Source organism: Acanthochromis polyacanthus, chromosome 18 (genome assembly GCF_021347895.1).
Source record: "Acanthochromis polyacanthus isolate Apoly-LR-REF ecotype Palm Island chromosome 18, KAUST_Apoly_ChrSc, whole genome shotgun sequence".
Taxonomy (NCBI): Eukaryota; Metazoa; Chordata; class Actinopteri; family Pomacentridae; genus Acanthochromis; species Acanthochromis polyacanthus.
The window spans coordinates 7,616,377-7,640,058 of NC_067130.1; the positions used below are offsets into that span (position 1 = coordinate 7,616,377).

The window sequence follows — 23,682 nt, forward strand, 5'->3', positions numbered from 1 at the left end:
ACAACAACCTTCTTTCACCTGGAACTTTTTACCGCAGCAGGGTAAATCTGTGCCCCCCACCCAAAAGGAAAAAATACGCTTCCTGTCTGCTTTTAATAACGACTTGTGTCCTTCTGCGGCAGCTTGTAACAGCAACTGGACTGTGGTTAAACATTTCCACCCAGAAAGGTCCGCTGACAGTCATCAAAACAAACAAACTTCTTACGTTAGGGTTCAAGCCAGAGGCGCACACGGGAGCACTGACACAATCTCAACGCAGGGAGGAAAAGGACGAAAAGAAAGAAAGAAAGACAGAAAGAAAGGCGAGGGGGTGAGAGGGCCTTTGCTCCCTACATTCCTCCCAAACCTCCCCTCCCCCCGTCGACCTGCTCCCACCGAGGATGCTCAGAAACCACACAAATCGACCTCCCCCCTTCTACTCCCCCACCTCTTCCTTTTCCTTTTTTTCATCTGCTTATTTTACCCTCATCGATACTCAGTGTTTGGTGTGACGACAAGACGACACACACAGGGAGAAAAAACTGGAAAACAGGAGGATTCTTCCACCACAAAACCTCTAAAAACCAAGTGTCAGTATAGAAAAAGACACATCAGAAGTGTATTTTCCACATCATGTCAGCTTTAATTTAAATTTATCTGCAGTGCCCTCCATAATTATTGGCACCCCTGGTTAAGATGTGTTGAAAGCCTTAAAATAAATTCAATTGTTATTGCAGAAGCACGCTCTCACATTGAAAAATGCATTATAGGAGAAGATTAGGTGCTGTTCTGTTGGTCAAAGGGAGTACTGACATCAGGGTGCTAATAATTGCAGCACACATGATTTGATGTAAAAGAATTATTTCTTAATGTGTGATTTTTGCCCCACTGAATAAATGCACTTGAATTAAAGGTTGGATTTTCCTCTTTTTTTCATTGTGGTCCTATATTATTTAGAAAAAAACTGAATTTATTAGAAGCTAAAGAACGCATCTTAACCAGGGGTGCCAATAATTATGGAGGGTGCTGTATGTGTTTAGGCCTATTCTTCCAAATTCACAGAACAAAAATCTAAACTCCAGGTCAGATAAGCCACTATGTGAAACATTTTCATCATTTTCATTCTATTTTTACTCCATTTTTGCTCTTGTCAGCCCCTAAAAATGCATCTGTCTCTAAATACACTACAGCTCAGGAGGATGTTTTTTTGTTATTTTTTTTTGCTCCACCACCTGCTATCAGCCATCAGCTCCACTTCTGCACAAACTCGTTTGAAATGAGCTCCCTTTTAGTGTCGCTTTAGCGTGAGCTCAGGCCAAATGCTATGACAATACTATTGCACTGCTAGAATGGATGGTACAGTAGTGCAACATTGTCAAAGCAGCTGACCTCAGCATGTGTCAGCACGTGGACGTGGGGACGGCCATTCCTCACTGCCAAACTCAAATCACATTTCAATAAATGCTGGAACTGCTTTTAAAAGCCTTCAGATTTTTGCTTATAATTTGCCTGGTTTCTTTGGCGTTCAATGGCAAAATGCAGCTTCTTTAAACCGACAGATAAAGCACATTTCTGGCATTGGGAGGCTCAGATTTAAAGACACATTTACAGCTCTGTGTGTAGCAGTAAAGGCAGACGTGGATCTTTTGTTATTTATCAGCCAATGCCCTTTTAATATTGCACTGCTCATCTCAATGTCCAGTAGTGCAACAGAAAAAGGGCAGTGGACAACAACATGGACTCCCACTGCACATACTGACTCCTTTTTTATAAAAAGAAAAGAAAATCACTTGCATTTTTATTTTTAAAAAAATTGTATGACATGAAAACTAGAGTTAGAACACATCAAGCAAACTTTAATGTTAGCTCCCCTCTTTGTGGTTTCTACCCATTTCTCTTTTTAACCCTATAATTATGCATCTGTGGGAGACAAAAAAAAGTTAGGATGTTACAGATTAACAATACAACTTTTCAGCGGTGGAAGTTAAATGAACTTCCCAAATTAAACTGCATTGGTTACTCTCACCCTGGGAGAATGGGAATTTCCCAGCATGTGGGCCCATACTATTCTCTCCAGTGAATGACATGCATTCTAATTTTGGTGGAGAAATGGGAGGTTGGAGAGACAGGAGCAGTAGGGGGAGGAAAAAGGGGGGAGACTCAAAGCTTTCAGAGAGGGCTGACACCCTCAAAACTATCAAATACATTTTTTTAGAAAAAGAATCTCCTCTTTAAACTATCATTTCCTCTGTTTTCATTATAAATACACAAATGAATAAAAGCAAGGAAATCAAACGAACTCACTTCTTCAACAGGAGGGGAAAATATAAGAAAAAAGTTGCTGAATTTGAGTGAAATTACCAAACAATCAGCTGTGAAAATAAACTGAAAAGCTGCAAGTTTGCACCATTAAGGCGTTGTTACACAACATATAGAATCTATAGCATGGCAGAGGGGTGGAAAAACGAGCCTGGAATCCTCCTAGAACACCATGAAGCCTTTACTAATGCCTCATAATTCCTATAAAACACCCCCAAAGGGTGCTCTTGGTTTTTGTTTTCGTTTTTTTACCTGCTCTTGGAAGCTTTATCCGCCATACATCAGAGTGAGCGGCCTATACGCCTCCTTAAAGCAGCGGATCTGCTCTGCAAAGCCATTCCGGCCAGCTCACAAACCCACAGTACAATACTGACGACTTGTTAGATTGCACAACAGCACACACGGGGCTGTGCACATACACTCGGGAGGGGGAAAAACACGCCACAACCGTGAAAATGTCCACCTCGCTACACGCAGCGCCCCACGACAAGGTGCAGGACGCGTTTTTAGTCCGTCCACGGGGCGTTCAAATCCTGATCAAGTTTTTTGAAGCGAGGTTTCCAGATGCGCAGCGCACACGGTGGGGTTGGCTCAACTCTTACTGCTGCCTTTTCTTTCCCTTCTTCTTTATTTGCTCTTTAAAAAAATTGCACTCAAATCTTTTGCATCTCGATCTTTGCAACTTCTAAGTTTGCGCTGACAATTTTACGCACGAGAGAGAGACAGAGAGAAAATCGGCTACAACTCACAGTGGACAACCTCCCCCCACCTCCTCCTCCTGCTCCTCCTGCCTGCTCCTCTCCCTCCACAAACCTCCACCTCCTCCTCCAACAAGAGAGAGAGAGAGAAAAAAATCCCGAATAGTATCTAAAGCCAAGGGAGGGACAATCCGTTATAGGCGAGAAAGACAGAAGTAAAGAGGGAGAAAAAAAGTTGTCCATAAAACAAAGAGAAAAGCAGCCCCTCTCCAAAAAAAAAAAAAAAAAAAAAAGAACACGCGTCGCGGTCCAGCTCCTTGCGTGGATCCGCGCCGTCATCCCGTAAAGGCTGCGAGAGAAGCTTGGATCAAATCTGCGGCGCTTCGAAGAGTCGCGGAGAGAAGAGGGAGAAGGTGGGGGAAAAAATCGCAAGTCTCCCCCATGCACAAGCACACGGCCTCGCAGATCCGGACTCCATCTTTGACTACTTGACATTCAGAGCCTGCCGGAGCAAATTCCTCGTTTGCATGCCTCCCGCTGATTGGCCTCTTCCTGCGCTAGTCTTTGCTATGTGACGCGCCATTGGTTTGGATTCGGCGTGTTCAACATTTCCAGGCGCCGCCGGATTGGCTGCGCGCGGGGCAGCGTCACACCGTACAACGAATACCTGATTAAATGTGTCCCATTCACAAATTTCTCATCATCATCATCATCATGTGCCCCCCCTCCTCGCGCTGTATCTGGATACTTGATCGCTAATTACTTTATTTACTTGGTGGCGCACAAAAAAAAGGAGAAAAAAATCTTTTGTGCGTTTATAATGGGGATTATATTTAGCCTGTAATTGGTCTCTGGAGGGACAGTAAGCTTCTCCAGTGCGGACTATAAGCCGGGCTTATCCTCAGACATGTTGAGCGAGGATCAGGCCCGCAGTGTTGGGGTAAAAATTAAAATAATCGACTTAATTTAATTATGAAAAGACGCGCGGAGATTTGGGATTTCCGTGCGTGAAATCCAAACTTTTGCAGGAATCAAATAAAGTCGGCGACGACGAGCGTGACGAGGTTCTGAAAGTCGCGCAGAGTTTGCGTAAGAATCTGCAGAATGGGCACGTATGGAATAGTTGGTGGAGGGGATCAATGGTTGGATCGGATCACACGGTGCTGGAGGCGGATCCATCGGGCGCCTCGGCCCCTTGCGAAGCTTTGATTGACGCACAGAGAGGAGTAGCGGGCTGTGAAATTTGGCATTCCTGGCCAGAGGAGCTGAAATAATGGCATTATCCAGTGGGAGAGGGCCCACTTTTTACTCCCCACACACCCACCCTGACTCCAGCCCACTCAGAAGGGATCTGATTGTGCAGCCAGTCGGCAAAAAAAAAAAAGAAAAAAAAGAAAATGTTTGATGTAAAGGCGGGGCGATGATGGATCCGGTGAAGGCTTTGGAGCAGTGATGCCTCCTCTGCCTCACTGTGGACTGTCAGGCTGCTGTCAGAGTTTATCACAAAAACTAAAAGTCACCCCCTGAAAGTGGCCACGAAGAGATTTGATCTAATTATAACCTCTGATTTCACAGCAGCTGATAAAAAAACATTTGTGGATATTTTTCCTTTCCTCATTCACAGCCTAATGAAAGCAGACAGACAGAAAACACACTGATTGAGCTGTTAAATGAATCTTCATGGACACCCAGAGGTTATTTATCTTAACAAAGAGGCGAGAAGCTGAAGGGAAAGAAGTAATGTTAAATGTAAAGAAAAGATTTGGCACATTTTTGAGATGAAATTCAGTTTTTACAACAAACCTCACAAACTATTCGAACAAACAAAATCATTCCATGTTGGTTCAGAGCTGGCTTAAAATTAGAAATCTGGTTTCAAAAAGAATAAAAATGACTCACTATTTAGCTGAACATTTTCCTAATGTCCTCAAAAAAACCCTTCAAAATGTTAAGAAGTGCTTCTAAAAGTGTTCAAAGTGATTAGAACATTTATTTCAGTTGTTTTTTCTCTCAAAAACCCTTCTAGTGTAGAAACAGAAACACAACTAAAAGATAAGATAAATTTATTTGTTTAAGCGGTTAGTTGTTCACATGCTTAAAGTTCTTTAGATGTTGGAGAGACATTTTACCTCCAGATTTATGAAATTAAAATGCCAAATCAATTATAGATTTAGATTTTTAAACATCACAAGTTTGAAAAGACACAATTTTTTCCTCATCTAATTTACAGATATCCCAAAAATCACTCTTATTATACAGTAGATTGAGTGGAGCAGCTGTTAAAGACAAATTTAATGATTTCAAAAAAGCAAAAGACACCACCTATGAATAGCCAGAAATTAACAGAGAGAGAAAACGGAGAAAACGCAGACAAATCTCAATAATTAATTCTAAAATGTGCCTGTGTTCAGAGAGTCCACAATGAAAAGACACTGAAACAATTTTCTATGATTCATTCAAACGTGCATTTTCTAATTTAAAAGCCACATTCGGCTCTGATTTATGAAGTTCCCCAAACACAGCATTTACATTTTACAATTAAACAAATGCTTAATAAATGAAATATGTTTTACTGCTACTAAGAAAAAAAAAACAGCTCAAAAACAGGCCAAAAAAATGTGGATATGAATTGAAATAAATAGCAGCAGAATTCCTGAGTGATTAAAGAGCTTTAGAGGACATTTTATCCACATGCTGAGCAGATTTTCTCCCATTAAATGACTGGTGTATTTAGACGTGTATTTATCTCATTTGCACACCTTTTTCTGCCTTTTAAAATCTTTTCTAGAATCAAACAAAGGTAGTTTAATCAAATTCTAATCAAAGATGTGAGGGGGAAAAGAAACATATATATTAAAGTGTACCTTACAGGAAGTAGAGGAGATTAAACAGAGCAAAAGAGCTGCAAAAAAATTCAGTTTCATGTTTTGGCAAATGTTTCCTGAGCCTGAGGGGGAAAGTGCCACAAACCAGCACTCCCTCCTGAAAGGCCTGACTTTAAACTGCAGCCTGTGTGAGGTGTCATGGGGGCTGAGAAAAGCCTTTTAAACATGGGAGTTATTGTTCCCTCTCCTTTTCCCAACCTCCCATCCTCCGAAAATGTACCTCCTTTCTTCCTCTGGCCTTTAACCTCTCCCCAACCCCCTATCCCACCATCTCACGTCTCTCCCTCCACATTTCCTCTCTGCTCTGTCGTCGGCTGAAGACCAAACAAACCGTGATGGATCGTCATTGATGATTTCCCACAAGCAAGAAGAGAGAGGGAGGGAGGAAAAAAAGGTTAATGGAGAAGTTCTAGGTGGGTGGAAAAGAGGGTTTTATCTTTTTTTATGAAGTAGCAGCAGCAGCAGCAGACCCCACCTCGAGCACCCGGTCTCTTCCAAAGAGGGTTCCTCCCCACCCCAGCCTCCCCCCTTCAGCCTCCCCTCTTGAAACAGACTCTATGGACTGCATGCATGACATTCCAGCTGTGTGGGTGGCACAGGACTTCTTTTTTTTTTTTTTACAGCTTCTCCAACGGTACACAGAGGCTCCTGAAGCACAACAGCAGACCAAACCCATGATCCATCTTCATGTTCTCCACCCAGGAGCTCGGCCTCGTTCTCCTTCCACCTCCTCCACCTCAGTTCTACCGTTTGTTTGTTTTACACCTGAGAAAAAATGTTGATGGTTTTGTTGTCTAATGACAGGATGCGTAAAACAACACATGGCTCTGCTGCTTTATCTCTGACTTCCACTGATCGCCTCCTCAGGCCTCCTCCTCTAAACCTGCTCACAAACAGGAATGTTTCCTCACCTGCATGACTAAAAACATGTGAGTTGGTTTGATTAGCACTCTTAGAAATTTAAAACAACTGATTTTCACATGTAATAGACAACAAAACCCTTTTCAAATCTAAACAAGTGTATTTAAAGCTCTCTTTTTGGAGTTTTAGAATCATTTTTACATTGCTATGCTGCACAGCATCCTGTGAATTTGTCTTTTTATCAAACTAAATAATATCCCCTGTAACATCTATTTCCTTAAACACAATACTTTAAGGTTATTTTCATGATTTTTCCTTCATTAAATGTGTAGCAAAAGTGAGAATGAGCCATTTTCTACAAACTGAGCGATAAATAAAAATGTTTAGAGACACCAGAAGCTGACTTTACAGTTGTTTCAGCCTTTATCAGATATTTAATAAATTGTTTCTGTATGTGTTTCAAAATGTATTAGTCAGAAATCAAAAGAACATCTGTCAAAAATGCATTCAAAAGTGTAGAGAGGCTGGTGTGTAAACGGATAATGAATGAAAATGTAGGAAAAAATTGTTTTAATAATATAAATTAAGAATTCATTTGATTCATTTAACCGCTGCATTAAAAACACTTAAAATGTTCTGGGTGTAACTGCATTATTATGTGTTAGAATGTATTTATTAAATGTTCGTATTGTGCTTTTAAATGCAAAATAATGAGAGTTAAAGTTACTAAAATGTTTGCACCTACAGCAGTGACGGAGTAAAGACACTGTGAAGAAAACACAAGCTCAGAAATGTGACTTTTTACATGAAAAGTTGTGGAAACTGTTCAAATTTGAAATGCTAATATGTGGATCTTTGCGCATGATAACTTGTGATTTCATGCTTGTTATTCTACGTTTTGTCCATATGTCAGTTCAGTTTTATTCACACCACATATCAGTAATGTGCCTCACGGGGCTCCATCTGTAGCTTCAGCAGACGACGCCTTCATCCTCACATCCTCACATCTTACACCCAAAACCTCCTCTTGAAAATAAAACAAAAAAAAAGCCTTCAATTTAACTGATATTACTGCCACCACCAGCAGAGCTGTGAGGGCAGCAGCCAGTGGACGAAACCAAACAAGCTCCTCTTCCTCCAACGCTTCCACTCCACAACACCCTCCATTAAATCAATTAGTCATGATCCCCGAAGATCAGCGCACGAGTTTATTGAAGCTCAAAATCTGCTGGTGGGGGACATTGATTTTTAACCGCCGACAATAAACAACAAACCTCGCCCATAACTCACAGCTAAGAGTACGTCAAGCTTGTTTTTTCCCCACTTTTTTTTTTCTTTCCTCTACCGGGTGAGTGCAGGAGCAGAGTCCAAAGGATGAAAAAAAGAAAAAAAAAAAACTCAACCCCATTAACTGAACTTCAGAGGAATTCCTCACTTTACATACTGAATGCACATCGGGTCAAAGGGCAAAGGGCCAGAGGGGAATCCACCCGCGCCCAGGCAGGCAGGCCTTATTTAAACAAGCCAGGAATGCCTGTTGGAAGAGAGGAAGAAGAAGAGGAAGAAGAAGAAGAAGAAGAAGAAGAAGAAGAAGAAGGAGGAACCTCTGTGCCATTAAAGTGAGTGGGGGCCAATAAATACCAGCGACTTTTTAAATTACCTGCACGGGCTGACTTCATGTGCTACTGACTCTGAAATTTATTAGGAGCGTTTCCCGGTTATATATTTACTAGTTAGAGTGGAAATGTGTTCTGCTGCTGCAATAGAGGGGAAAATCCAGACGTGTGTTCCAATGTGATGTGCAGGAATCAGATTGTGGAAGTGAAATCAGCGTCTTAAACGTACATTTCACCTTAATGTTTTACCTTGAAATAAACTCTGAAGTTGGAATCATTTCATTTGTTGCAGCTCTTAGGTGAAGTTTTTAAGACCACACTGAACTATTCTTGATGTTTTTACATGACTTTTTAACACGTTCCTGCAAAATGCATCCAGATATATTTGGTGTTGTTGGAGACTTTTGTGTCTTCTCTAGAATTTAGGATAAGTTTCTATTTTTCACTCTGAAATAAAATTTGAAGTTGGACTATATATAACACAAAAAGTGCCATTTTTAGCTCATTTCAAGCTATTTTTGGAGAGTTTTCTATTTAAAAACAGTCTCTGGGAGCTAGCATTTTCAGATCATTTCTCCACCTTCCTGCCAAAAACGAGCCATCTGCAATAAACATTTCCTGTAATAAAAAAAAAAAACTTGAACTATTAGAGTTTTTGGCTGAACTGCAGGCAGTGTTTCCATGACAACAGAAACTGAGAGGAAAATAAAACAAACTGGACCAACAAAAAGCTTTAAATTGTCCATCTGTCTGACTTTACATAGAAGGTCTTTAAGTTATATTTTTTTCCAAACTGATTCTATAATTTAAAAATGGTTAATCTGAACACATTTGAACTCATTTTTAAGTAATTCTGGACAGTTTTTGTGTTATCTCTCTGTATTATCACATAGATTTGGCTTGTTGCAGCTCTTAGGTGAAGTTTTTAAGAGACCACACTGAAATATCCTTCATGTTTTTGCATCATTTTTTCACACGTTTCTGTAAAATGCATCCATACACATTTGGTGTTATTGGAAACTTTAGTGTCTTCTCTGGAATTTAGGATACGTTTCTGTAAGTTAAAACACAAATTTGTATTGTTGAAGGGGTAAAAGGAAAAACTCCACATGCTCCTGTTGTGTTTTTTTGATGTTAGTAAGAGGTAGAATCCAGATAAATGTTAAAATGTGTTGTGCAGGTAAGATACTGTGGAAGTGAGACCTCTTAAACATACATTTCATCTATTTTTCACACTGAAATAAACTCTAAAGTTAAAATATATACATAAAACAGTCGGTATTTCATATAGAATATATATAGATCTGGTTTGTTGCAGCTCTTAATTGAAGTTTAAGGGAAATATTCAAATCTAAAGCCAGTGTTTTTGAGGATTACATTGGAATTTTCTTGATGTTTTGCATCTTTTTTCACACGTTTCTGCCAAACTTTGCTTGTTCTCTCGAATTTAAGCTTAATTTCTGTTGGTTTGAATGATTTTTAGTGCCACAGGACAGATTTATAATGACAGAAAGCATGCTAGTAAGGTTAAAGGGGTTAAAGAAAAAGTGCATCTCCACATTTTTCTTTTGTGTTTATGCAATGAGCTGCTTCAGTGCTCGTTATAAGGAAAAATTAGACTTCAGTTGCAGTGATTCCTGCAGCAGATGCCTGCTAATTGCTGCTGCCCTATCACCTGCAATTTCAGGATCAATAGGAGAGGAGCGCCTCTAAACACAAAACCCTGCATTCCAGCCCAGGGCCAACCTCTCCGTTTTAGGACCATCTCGCCAAAAGTTTCTTACAAATGACATGCTACAATCCCCATGGCCGTGGTGGAATTCTGTCCACTTCAGGGCTTCAAAGCTGCACAGGAATTGCCGGCAGCTCTGGCCAATAGGTGCCGAGGGGTGGACCCTGCCTGCCTTGACCTCAGCGACCTTCCCCAACCTCCCCCACCCTGTGTCCTGCTCCTCATCCCCCCAGCCAGCCACTCCATCCATCCATCTAGCGAGGCAGTCAGTCAGTGGGTCAGGCTGCTCGTCTGTCAGGCCGGTCGGAAGGTCTTTCAGGGGCGTCTTCAGTCGATGAATATTGAAATGAAGAGCCAGAATTTCCTTTCACTCGAGCACAAAACCCACAGATTGTACCTCAGTTGAGCTTCAAAATTCACATCTTTTCACTGAAGCGGCTGTTGGCGGGAGAATAAATTGCTTTGCTCAGTGAGCGTCGTTCCCTGTTCTGCTCTTTACTCCGCTCAGGCGTTTATCAGACATTTTATTACACTGATTGTCATGTTATCTTTGAGCTGCTGCAGCGGATCAGACACACAGAATGCTTCATATTCCGCCACAGATAGATACAAGCGCAACACAAGCACAGAGGGAAGCATTGGTGGATATTATTCCCTTTCTGCAGCAGCCTTTTCTCTAAACTCTTGACTCAGCGTCTTTGGTCTGTCATTGAGGCAGCCATTTTCCCATTAAGGCTCATGAGATCTGCCCTGCAGGAACCAATTACCTCACTTTGATGAGAGCTCGCCTTTCATTTCAGCTAACTGCCGGATCAAGGGAAGATTTCTTTCTTTTTTTGTTTTGATTCTGCAACTTTCCACGTCTCACGGAAGGTGAAGATACGAACGCTGTGGTTCGTGTGCATGTCGGTGGATTCAGCTGCAGCGCTGCTAAAAGGTGGTTTTACTGGAAAATCAGCTACAGATTTGGCTGGTGAGTGAAAATACACTGGTGTGTTTGGATGCAGATTCCACATCAGGCCTTTTACAATTGTCTGAATTCTCTGCCAGGGTTTTCACGTTTGTACTCTGTTGCCATCTGCTGGAAAAAGGCGAAACTACACAGATTTAAACTCATCTCCATTTGATGGATCGTCTCGATTACTGTGTAAAATTCCTGAAAAGCAGTGTTTATGAACAACACCGGAACCTATTTTAAATGTAGACAGTCAGCTAGAGTCAGTCAGTGAATTGATTAGTTAATTGGCAGAGAAATCATTTTCAGTTTTCAGTATTTTTTCAATTAAAAATGTCTTTTTCAGCCTCTCATTTCTAAGTATTTGCTGCTTCACTTTGCTTTATGATTACCTTCGGATCTGGGGATTGCTGGTCCTCTGAGAGTCTTTTTCACTCTTCTCTGGTATTTTATTAATCAAGAAAAAAATCGACAGATAAATCAATAATGAACATTTCCTAGCTGCAGCCCTGAACAGCTCTCATTAGTATTCCTGTGGAAAGCAGCACACAGATTAAAAACACTATCTCAGATATACTTTTCTTTTACAAGGACAACTGCAATTTAATTTCAGTAGAAAATGAATAAAAGCAGTTCTGGGCCACATCAGAACTAAGTAAAATTCCAATTTGTGCATTTTAAGCAGTTCAGACATCATTTATCTTTGTACAACTGCTAATAATAAGGTGCCACAGTTTCAGAAAATTTCTCTTTCACACCATTTTAAAAGCCCTGATACACATCATATATATTAATTAGACACAAAAAAAGATCTAATCTGGTTTCCATTCTGCCAGCAAAGATGGTTGAGAGTTAATCAAAGCTTTTCAGAACCATGAAAGATGGGGATATTCTGGTTTGGGATATTAGACAGCAGTGTTGCAGTTAATAGCTTTTATTAAGCTGTTCTGTGGATAATATAAGCTGCTGTTCTACAGTGTATTGTATTGTAATTCACTGTGACTTTCCATAACATTTGAGGAAATTTGTGCAGCTGTGTGTGCAGTTCCACATATACAGACTAGGAAAGCTTACAACAGGTGTGCATGAAGTTCTATTCATATGACAATAGATGGGTCAATATATAATTGCGGGACTTTTTGTATCATAGTTGACATTTTTGCTGTTTTCAGGCCTAAAACCAACATGGCCGCCTTTAACCAAACACCACATGGCATTTTTACACAAAGATTCTTCTAAATATTATATATACAATTGAGTAAAATTGAAAGTTATTTATGAAGATATTGTAGTAAACCTGTTGACATGCCATAAATCGACACTTGACTCACACACGACTTTATATTAAATAACTCAGAAAGCCTTGGAGTCTGGCCAGTCTTTTCTTCAGGAGGAAATGACATCATGTGGATGATGATCCAAAAAGTCAGATTATATATTGACCCGACTAGTTTGCACGAGCTACAGTGAGATCTTAGAGCAACACCTTCTAGAGGAAGCAAATGTGGAGTTACTTTTTTGGGAAAAAACCTGAATATGCAATTTTGATACACATAGATTAAGTTTTAGGAAACCAAAGAAAGTCTTTAAATCCACTTAGCTCTCCCTCCTTTCACAATGATGGCATTTATGTTGGTTAATTAAAGGGATTTAATCAATGCCCAGAGAGGGACTTTCACATAATTAAGTGTATGTCATGTTGGATTTAGTCGACGACAAACTGCAACTCCAGTTAAATGTTGGAAATATTTCACCAGAAAACAGCCATGTGAGATACTAGTGGCCACAGAAAAGCAACCGCTGGAAGACAAGCCAACATCCTGAACAAACAGGTGACCCAAAGAAACAGACGCACTGTTGTTACAGTTAGAGTCATGTTTATTTACAGCAGAATCCTGAATGAGGAGGAAGAGAAGGGGGCAGGGCAGGGGGAATTGGGTTAAAAGGAGACAAAGTGTTTTAGATCAAGCGCTTCAGGATTCATGTTTTCACTACACAGTTCTTAATTTATTTTATTCACCATTTTTCTATACAGAATCCATTGAGCCGTAATATCAACGCGCCAGCAGAGCCGGAGTCCTCTGCTGGAGGGGAGAAGAGGTGGAAAGAAAAATGGGAAAAAAAAAAAAAACTAAAGCACTAAAGAAAAACAAACAAGGGTTTAAAAAGAAAAAAATTCTATAAAAAAAGAAATTTATCATCATGATCGTCAGCAGTTATTCATAGATGTATATATACACACACATATATATGTATATTTATATATATATATATGTATATAAATCTATATATTTTCTTGTCATGTCCATGAAGAAGTGAAGGGGGTTTGTAGTTCCATGACGTCAGAGTTTAGGCGACTGCAGCGGTTTGCCAGACGTCCCAAACCTGACAGCATCCAGGTCATAGTTTTCAGCCTTTGTGAATCAGTCAGAGCTGACCAATCGCAGTCCTTCTGACACCCACTGACGTGAGCTCATAGGTCCAGTGCCTCCGTGTTGGTCAGCAGAGCTCAAAACCGCAGTAGCCCTGTTAACGCAGTCTGAGAAATGATACACTGTACACTTAACATGCACGGTCAGATAGCATAAAAAAAGTAAAAAAAAAACAACAACAAAAAAAAAAAGCCAGCAAACTGCGTCGTCCGTACGTCTGTAAGACTTCCTGCCGTGTGCTCACTCACACGTTTTCCAGTATACATTAGATATTAACTGACAAGCACCACAAAACAGTGGAAAGACAAAAAAATGACTGTCAGGTACCAAATGGCGACAGTAAAAACATCCTGTGGGTTCATTTCTAATTTTTTGATTTTTGAAGGGCGCGACTGATTCATAACTCCCCCTTCATAGGTCCAAACAGATTTTTATTACATAATTTGATCAGGCACACGAACACACACACACACACACACACACAGTTGACCATCCACCCAGAAAACCCCTTAATCTGCCTCTACACAAATCAGACCACAGTACGCCTTCATATCCCACCGACCCTCATCTCTGAGCTGCGAGTCTAAACTCTCACAATAGTCAGGTCTTCATCGACTGAGGTGAAACACTGACATGTACAAAAGTTCAGATGAGACGCGCTGTTCATCTCCATCGACTTGCCTTTTATCAAAAATTCTCTGATATCATCATGCTCAGACATTTACAGACTACTGAAAGTTGAAATAGGTTTTTTTTTAGTGTTTCCACGGCCATAAATACATGTAAACTCAGGATGTGCACAACAGAATTTCAGTACAAAACCCAGCAAGACGTATGATCGATGTGGTTTCATGATAAAAGTAACATTGGATACCTTAAAATTAATTCAACATTCATTTATTTGAAAGAAAACACTGTTTACATTTCCGCCTGTCTGCAGAGACCCATAAAATAAAAATTGACCCCTGTTGTGTTTTTTTCTTTACAAGTTAGATACAAACTGTTTCCATTAGACCTGTCGTGTGTGTGTACGATACTCTTTGATCCAACACGCCCAGCTCAATGCAAACCTGACTATTGTCAATGTTTTCAACAATGTTCATGATTTCAAATTAAAACCAAGTAAAACGCTCATGTGCTCTGCTCACTCACTCATACACACAACACACACTCAAGCACACTTTAACACTAGAGCAGGAAACTAACTGTCATCGACCAGCAACAAATGCAGATGTTTTGTTTTTTTACCCCGAAAAAAAATCCATCGGTTATGTTTCTACCGCACGAGCCAACACACTTTTAGAAAACGGCCTCCGAATGACGGACACTCAACGCAAACTGGCAGCCAAATTTCACCCAAAAATCCGGCTGTTGGCTGGCGTCAGTTTCCCACCCTGTTCAACATGCTCCCAAACACAAATACAAACTCAAGATACCGCAAATACATGTGTACACATATATACAAATAGAAGCGGCCCCTCCAACGCCGGGGGCAGCTTAACAATTTATAATGCATCATTTCTGTATATGCCAAGAATAAAACTTTTCTAAATAAAATACATAGTTATCTGTGAGGGCGGGGAATGAGGACAGCAGATGAACAGAGAGGAGGAGGGTCGGGGCTGGCAGGGAGTGTCGGAGGAGGGCGGGAGAAGCCACCGTGGAGGGAGGATGGAGCGCATGAAGAGAAGCCAGGATGAAAGAGGGAGACGGATGGAGGGGGAAGACTCTTCTTTTGCTGTGTCGCTGCTCCTGGGCACTGTCCTGTGCTAGAGCAACACTCCACCTCTTCTCCGTTTTGTTTAAATTGTTCCATCATCATCATAATAATAATAATAATATTAATAATAATAATGACCACGACAATGCTAAAAAAATATATATAAACCCCAGCCATGTCTCACAACCGTAAGTCCACAAAAAGGGGGGAGGCCTGGCCCTTGAGTTCATCTGAGACAAACGGAGATGCAGAGGAAATTAAAGACGAAGGAAAACGAAGAGGCCTAACGAATGGGACGGGCCATGTGAGGGAAGTGGCAAAACGAGACCAACTATAGAAGTGGGGAAAAAGGAAAAAAGACAGGGAGGAGGGGAGGGGGGAGGGGCAGAACAAAAACAGCACAGGCAGGATGTGCTATAATGAAGAGGAAATAAACAGCAAAGAGGAAGCAGAGATGAAACAGGGAGGATGCAGGGACCAAAGATGAGTCGTGTTGGGGCGTTGTGATCCACACACTGGTGTCCTTCTGAGGGTGTTCACAGAAGATTGGTGGAAAGCATGAACAAGTGATGACAACATGGCCTCACTGTGAGTGCGCCCTCTCTCCTTCCCTCTCAGTAAGGGAAAAGATCCGCAGTCTTCCCCGCGCTGGTCGTTTATCCCAGGGTGCATCATACCTCCAGGAAGCGAGAGCTGCTGGCCTTGGCGTGGAAAGGCTCGGACCACATGCGCCGCAAATCCCCCTGAGGACCACAAACACCAGTTTAGACTCTTGAGTCAAGTGTTTCCTGCTGCATCCTCAATGACCGGGTCAGCTGAGACAACTCTGTTTCTAATTTTAATAAATATCCTTCTTCCTTTCACTCTCCTGTGCACTTAAACCATACAGGAAGTCCTCGATTTACGACGTCCTCGACTTGTGTCGTTTTGCCGTTAAGTTGGAATCGATTATGGGCCGGTCCTCGGTTTAACGTACGGAGTTTCGTCGTTATGTCAGAACTGGTTCAGTGGAACTCGTTGGCAAGTGGAGCGCACAAATACTGTACGTACAGTAGTCATGTGGCGCTATAAGACAGCTTTGTTTACATTTGCTGCCACATTGGCTTATGCTGCATTTGCTAACTTCATTGGCCGCGTTCATATGAAACCTTTAATTCCTCTTTAATTCGGAATTAAAGTTAATTCCGCTTTAAAATCTCCTTGTAAACACTTAATTCCAAATTCCGAATAAACTACCTGGTTTATTCCGAATAAACTAATTCCTGTGTACGTTTTATTCATGTATACAGTGAATTCTGCTTTAGTTAACGCCGGTCATTCTGCGCATGCTTGGCTCCTCACGTAACGATGACGTAGTGACGTACACGTTCTGCGACCTTACTGGGGTGAACATGTTCAAGTGACGCAACAGAAGTAGGACGCCATTGTCGAGTTGCCGTTTCAAAACGACAATAAAAAGCAAAGCAAAAACATGCCTTTTAGTGGTTCCTCCATGTTGTTGGGGAAAAGAAATGCCGCGGCAAATGGAGTTTGTTTTCTCCTGATAAACAGGGATACGACACGTCCACTCCCTGTCCAATCAGAATCCTTTCCAATGCCCAAACGTTAAAGCGGAATTAAGGAAGGCGGATAAACATGTGGTCCATGTAAACCTTAATTCAGAATTAATATTTCCATGTAAAGCACAAAACTTTAATTCCGAATGAGTCAATTCTGAATTAATAATTCAGAATTTAAAAAAACTTTGTGTAAATGTGGCCAATATGGCTCCCACGTGCAAGTCAGACTTACAGTTTACATTTTCACCGGTATTTTCCTACCGAGCTGCCAATTAAATCGGTCGATTATAGCCCTGGAGATTTGCCGATAAAAAGCCGATACATTCTTAATTTCTCATAAAACGGTAAATGCTGCTAACTGTCGGAGTCGTGCAGAATGATGTCCTTGTGCAGTTTGTCCAACACATGGAGCTCTGAGTCCATCAGTCCTCACCGCTGTCTTCTCAGTAAAGAACAGGTGTAAACTACAGCCTTTAACATTACAGGAGTGGGCTGAGCAGAGCTTGCTGACAGGTAAATTTGTTACAGCATTAACAGTGACTCAAAATGTCTTCCATTTCAGTTTAACTCTTTGATTTGAGTCTTTCATTTGAATCCTGACTTCACGGCAAAGAAAATAATGGAGTAGAAGAAATGTGATTTAATGTTAAAAGGCATCAGAGGGCTGCAGAAATGTTTTTCCAGTAACTTCACTCATCATGTTGCTTATATACGGCATATATATATATATATATATATATATACACATACATACATATATACACAAAACCTACGTCTAATTTGCAGAAACAAGAAGTACAACACCAGATGTATTTCATCACTCATTTATAGATTGACTTTTTGAAGGTTATATAATTTCCCAGAGGTTTAATGCTTTGTTGGATTAAAGAGTCCTCTCTGTTGTAAAGTTAAACAAGTACTAAAGTACAAAGTATGATACAACAGTAAAATGTTCTGCCTGTAATTCATGTCTTTGTTGTTGTAAGTGTTAACAGACCAAAAAAAAAGTTATTTTATTCATTCTACATTTTTTAAACTAATCGGCCGATTAATCGGTTATGGGTATTTTTTCTGGCAAATATCGGAATCGGTCTCAAAAAATCCGTATCCGTCGGGTCCTACTGAGTTGTGTTTCAGTGTGAGCTAATGACTGTTTGTCATTACTGTAGTTGTACAAATATGTAAACTGATTGATATTGCGATTCACGTAATGCTTTGTTTACATTTTCACCGGCGTTCCGACTTACGGCAAAAACCAACTGATGTCACACCATAAGAACCGAACTCCAACGTAAGTCGAGCACCTGCTGTATCTTTTTTAGCTGTCTAAAATTCTGTGACTATCTATTAGACAATTCATGAGTCAGTAAGGGGGAACTAAGAACTACAATTACAAATTATTCAAGTATGAACCAGATTGTGCATCCCAGTTCATCTTTTGTGTTTTCAATTTCCCTAATTTACAGTCGCAATCGCAACCAGTCTGTTACATAAAATTCTGCAAGATGTGAAAAACAGACCTTGTGTACTTCAGCAGGATGCTACCATTTATAGAAACTAGAGTGCATTACATAATTCCAATCAATAAAATGTAAAGTTGTCCTCTTTTGATGGTTTCAGTTTTTTCTTTACAGCTAAATGCATGCTGTGCAACTTTTTTCTACTCAAAGCTCAAAGAGAAAGAGTGCTTATTTGTTTTATAACTTTTTACTAAAGATCTTTCTATTCAATGTGTAATGCTAGTGAGAATGAAACAAAAAAATATCTTATGTACACTGGCCATATTTAAGCATTAATTTGTTGAAGTTACATGTCTTACTTGAAGTTGTTTCCCTTGATTTCAAGTGTGTGTGCAAAATTTAGCTAAACTTGCACAGCTGGACTTTACTTTCTTGCACAATAAATGTCTGTGCTCCAGCCTGTCGACGTACCTTCAGGTAGGCCATAGTGAGCAGAGGCAGCAGGGTGAAGGGCACCAGGTAGAGCAGAGCGGGCTGAGCAGCACGATGGATCCTGGAGGCCACGGTGGCAGTCAGCAGACCTGCAGAAACACACCAAAAACATGTTTAGAATACTTAAAAAAAGATGAGAAACATAACAATTTATATACGATACATTTAACCTTAGAAAGTCCACGAGTTTTAGAAAATACAAAAAATCATCCCTTCCATGCTCCCCATCACTGAATGAATGCAACCTTGACCTTTAACGTCCATCCGCTCATCGATTGACTGCTTACCCACAAAGTATCCGATGAGAGTGCAGTGGAAATAGGAGACGCGCTGCATGCGTCCGGACATGTTACCAGGCCCCGGGACTTCCCCATTGGCTTGCTTCTTGTAGTTATCGTAACGCAGGACGAAGCATAACAGCAGCCCCGGCATCACGATATCTCCTATTCCCAGCATTGAGAAGTGGCTTCCTGTGGAACTGCGCAAACGTAAAAAGCAGAAACGAGGTTGAAACGCAAGACGGACACGAGAATCACGGTGCTTTGCCAATTCCCATGTGTACCGTTTCAACTTCAGGGCCTGACTGGGTGTTAAACTGGAACTAGTTAGAAGTCAGTAGTCGATTAGTAGCAGATTAGAGAAGAAAACCAACTGCTGGGGTTTTATTTATCCATTAGGAAACTTTGAGATTCCTTCATCTTATATTAGTCAGACGAGAAAAATCACTTTACTTCGCAAATATTAAATTTCCTCAAATAGTGACCTTTTCTTACCAGAGCAGCAGGAGGTAACAGGTTTGTATTTGAGGGTATTTATGCATATTTTAAGTACAACGTCTCATTTTGATTGACTCCCGTTTGCCCGTTAAGGTTTCTGCATCATGCTGTTAATCCAAACTCAACACTGTCACAGTAAAAGCCCTCTGGAATTTCAGAGGACAGAAAACCTTCAATTCTTGGAAGAGTTTTATTGCGATCTATTTGCAGAGATACTGTATGCAACATCGACTGAATGATGGATAAAAGGAGTTACACATTCTGTGTTTTGTCCCTGCTGTGTATTTTTCATCTACTTGTTTGTGTCGACTATGTCCCCAGCTATTATCAGAGCTTTTGATTCACATTTATTTGAGGAAATACCATAATTATACAGTGTCTGTTGTTGTACGTCAATCTCAGTTTTGGACTCGGCAGTTCTGATGCTAATATCTTAATGTCACCATTCATGTTAACTAAGGTGGCAACTAGCAATTATTTTCTTGATAAATCATTCAATGAACTGTCACAACTTTTTAAAGCTCAGGATGTCATCTTCACATATCCTGGACTGAAATATAATCCGGTTATTATTATTATGAGAGAACAAACTGAACAACTAAGATGCCAGGACACCAGAGTGTTTGGCATTTTAGCCAGAAAGAAATCCATTCATCATCAAAGCAGTTGCTGATTAATATTCTGTAAACTGACAAATCCATTATGGCTTCAGCTCCATTAACTACTGGATGTTAAAGATGTTTAACATATGACATTTACCACGCTAGGCTAGCATTAATCTCAATGTCATTACTTTTAGAGGTTCCCTCAGTTAAAGGAAGTGTAAGTCTAGTGTGAGCTTTGACTTGATGGTGGCACTAAATAAACTTCAGGAGATGACAAGATTCTTTCGGATTTATCCACTGGGGGCCTTAAGCACTGACAGACAGACGGCTTCTTTCAGAGTAAACAGTATTAATAAACTTAAATGTCAGAAAGCAGAGCAGAATAATGAAGTGAGAGCCGGCGAGTGAACACAGGTCACACAGCAGAGGTCGATCAAAGTAATTAACTGCATGATTAATGTCTGAGTTACCTGGGAAAGACCAGCTTGCCGGGTAATGAGAGGCGGGGTACATCACGGCCCATCCCCGGCCCCAAATGGAGCTTCCTGGACAGAACATCTATGGGATTTTCAGCAGGCTGGGTGGCAACTTTGACCATCACATTACTATTGAAGATGTAGGCTGAGAAAAACACCTGGAAAGAGTCAAGCAAACAAAAAAACATCACATTTAGAAACCAAATCCATGTTGGGTTTTTACTTTTGTCTGACCAACAGTTTAAAAAATAAGTTTACAGTATAAAGTTATTTGTAAAAAGAAAGAAAATCCTCACTTTTGAAACACTTACTGTAACCAGTGTGATATTTAAACTCGTTTATCAGAATGATCATCAGTTCTTTTCCTATTATTAACTTCTGTGCTTCACCATCGTCTCCAAATGTTATCAAAGTGAATGACTGCTTTGTGCTCTCAAAGCAGACCCCAAGCCAATGAGAAAAAACAAAAAATCATTTGTTGAATTCATTTAATGTGCTTTTATTACAACATAATGGATGACACAAACGGTCACAGTATCAGCAGGGAAGTTAAAGTGAAGGCAGTGGGGTGCTGGCAGGTCGCTCAGTGCTCAATGTGGTAAAGATTAGAGCAAAGGCTGAAAATGGACTGACTGGTGGAACATTAGCAGAGCAGCATTACAGGATAAGCCACAGTCTCTGCATACTTTAAACCGCAGGTGTGCAGCTTTAAAGTTTCGTGTTTAATGTATGGAAGGCTGCTGCAAACCTGTCATTAGCACAGGCAACACAACATTCTGCAGTTAACACAAAGCATCTCGCTGCCCTTTTCATTGCATCTCAGCCAAGGAATTACACTAATCTCATTTTAAAGCGATCATTAATAGGATACTGACTCTCCTTGACTGTGGCGATACTTCAGCTGTTCATTGTGATGTTGTTTTCCCCTCACTGTAGTGGCCAATTCAAACCACTGACAAATTTGTCTTTTTTTTTTTTTTTGCTCAGGAAGGTTTCCAACTGAGTAAAATGACACAAAGCATTTCAGTGAGATCCATGAGAAGAACTGGTCAAATTCTCTCCATGCCAAGGAAAGCTGCTTCAATGTTTCCTTTCTCTGATAGCATAAGATGCACTGGTTCATCCTTTACTGAAGGAAAGGAGAGAATGTCATCTCTCAGTTCCTTATGGCAGCAAGTCAACATCAATATATTCACTGAATATCCACTGTTGTAAGATTACGTAGCCTTGTGTAAGTGCAGTTGGATTATCTTGGCAACGAGATTGTTTCCAGGTTTTCGTCAATTCTGCTTCACATCTTTCCTTGACCTTGTGATGTTTTGCATTAAAGTCAAGGGAAAAGTGTTCAGTAAAAGACTGAAAGTCTGAAACGATTGCCTGAGTTATTTGATTACTAAAATTACTTGAAGCAAAATTCTCGAGGCTTCGTTCTAATCCACTACATACTAGACACCAGGTCACCAACTAGTCCAGACCTAGACTGCATCTGATATGGACCTGGACCTAAAATCAATAAATTAGGGATTTTTTATTTGATAGGATGCTTCTATTTTAACCGGCACAGCTTTTCGAGTGTTCCTAGTGACCGGAGGACTGAACTACGAAGGCAGTTTGACATAGACCTGTGTGTCAGTCGGCTCGACAAAAGCTAAAACCTCAGCCAGAGTTAACAGGTATGAAGATGATTTTCAACTTTCTTTGTTAACTCAGACTTTCTGTTTCAAACTCATCACACAAACAGAAGCGTTTAACGTTTCATTCGATTCGTTTTCTGCACAAAATGAACCAATTGTGTGCAGCTGCTTCAGTCAACACATTGTTTTCATGAGAACAACGATGAACATAAAAATTTCTGACGGCAAAAAGCGCCGTGACTGGAAATGAAGTAAGACAGGAATGCTGGTAGACAACTGCTAAACATGCGTTAATGTATTTAATTTACTGATCAGTGCAGCTGGTTATTTCTAACAGACAGCTGCACAATAAAACTGTCAAAATTCATATATTCAAACACGATATTGAATTGAAGTGCATGCAGGTCTGACACTGTCTCATAATGAAAGAAATCATTTTAATTTGTGGCCAAATCAAAGTGAAACTAAAGTTACTGACTGAATGTTCTCTGTAATCAATACAATAAACTAATCAGTTATCTTATTTGTGTTCTATCAGCTGCAATAGCTGTGGGTTCAACGGACCAACCATAAAAACATATTCATGTAATTTCTGCATCAACAATGAAATACATGTAGGTTACCATGGCCTTGAGTTGTAGCTAAATACCCCCCTACTACACTAGACATGTACAACACCCCTGTACTATACTATATATGTACAACACCCCTGTACTATACTATATATGTACAACACCCCTGTACTATACTAAATATGTACAACACCCCTGTACTATACTATATATGTACAACATCCCTGTACTATACTATATATGTACAACATCCCTGTACTATACTATATATGTACAACACCCCTGTACTATACTATATATGTACAACACCCCTGTACTATACTATATATGTACAACATCCCTGTACTATACTATATATGTACAACACCCCTGTACTATACTATATATGTACAACATCCCTGTACTATACTATATATGTACAACATCCCTGTACTATACTATATATGTACAACATCCCTGTACTATACTATATATGTACAACACCCCTGTACTATACTATATATGTACAACACCCCTGTACTATACTATATATGTACAACACCCCTGTACTATACTATATATGTACAACACCCCTGTACTATACTATATATGTACAACATCCCTGTACTATACTATATATGTACAACATCCCTGTACTATACTATATATGTACAACACCCCTGTACTATACTATATATGTACAACACCCCTGTACTATACTATATATGTACAACACCCCTGTACTATACTATATATGTACAACACCCCTGTACTATACTATATATGTACAACACCCCTGTACTATACTATATATGTACAACATCCCCCCCTGTACTATACTATATATGTACAATACCCCTGTACTATACTATATATGTACAACACCCCTGTACTATACTATATATGTACAACATCCCGTAGATGTCCGTCCG

The 23,682-nt window shown here is 40.2% G+C and overlaps 1 protein-coding gene across 1 annotated transcript in view; it reads right to left on the minus strand.

The window, feature by feature from the left end:
• Positions 1–12,902: 12,902 nt before the first annotated feature.
• Positions 12,903–23,682, minus strand: part of sppl3 (signal peptide peptidase 3) — a 31,401-nt gene continuing 20,621 nt past the window's right edge. The window contains exons 8-11 of the mRNA XM_022209975.2: positions 20,560–20,723; positions 18,996–19,186; positions 18,688–18,797; positions 12,903–15,940 (exon numbers count right to left, since the gene is read on the minus strand). Coding sequence (XP_022065667.1) covers positions 15,869–15,940; positions 18,688–18,797; positions 18,996–19,186; positions 20,560–20,723 — 537 coding nt within the window. The 3' untranslated portion in view covers positions 12,903–15,868. The remainder of the gene's footprint in view (positions 15,941–18,687; positions 18,798–18,995; positions 19,187–20,559; positions 20,724–23,682) is intronic.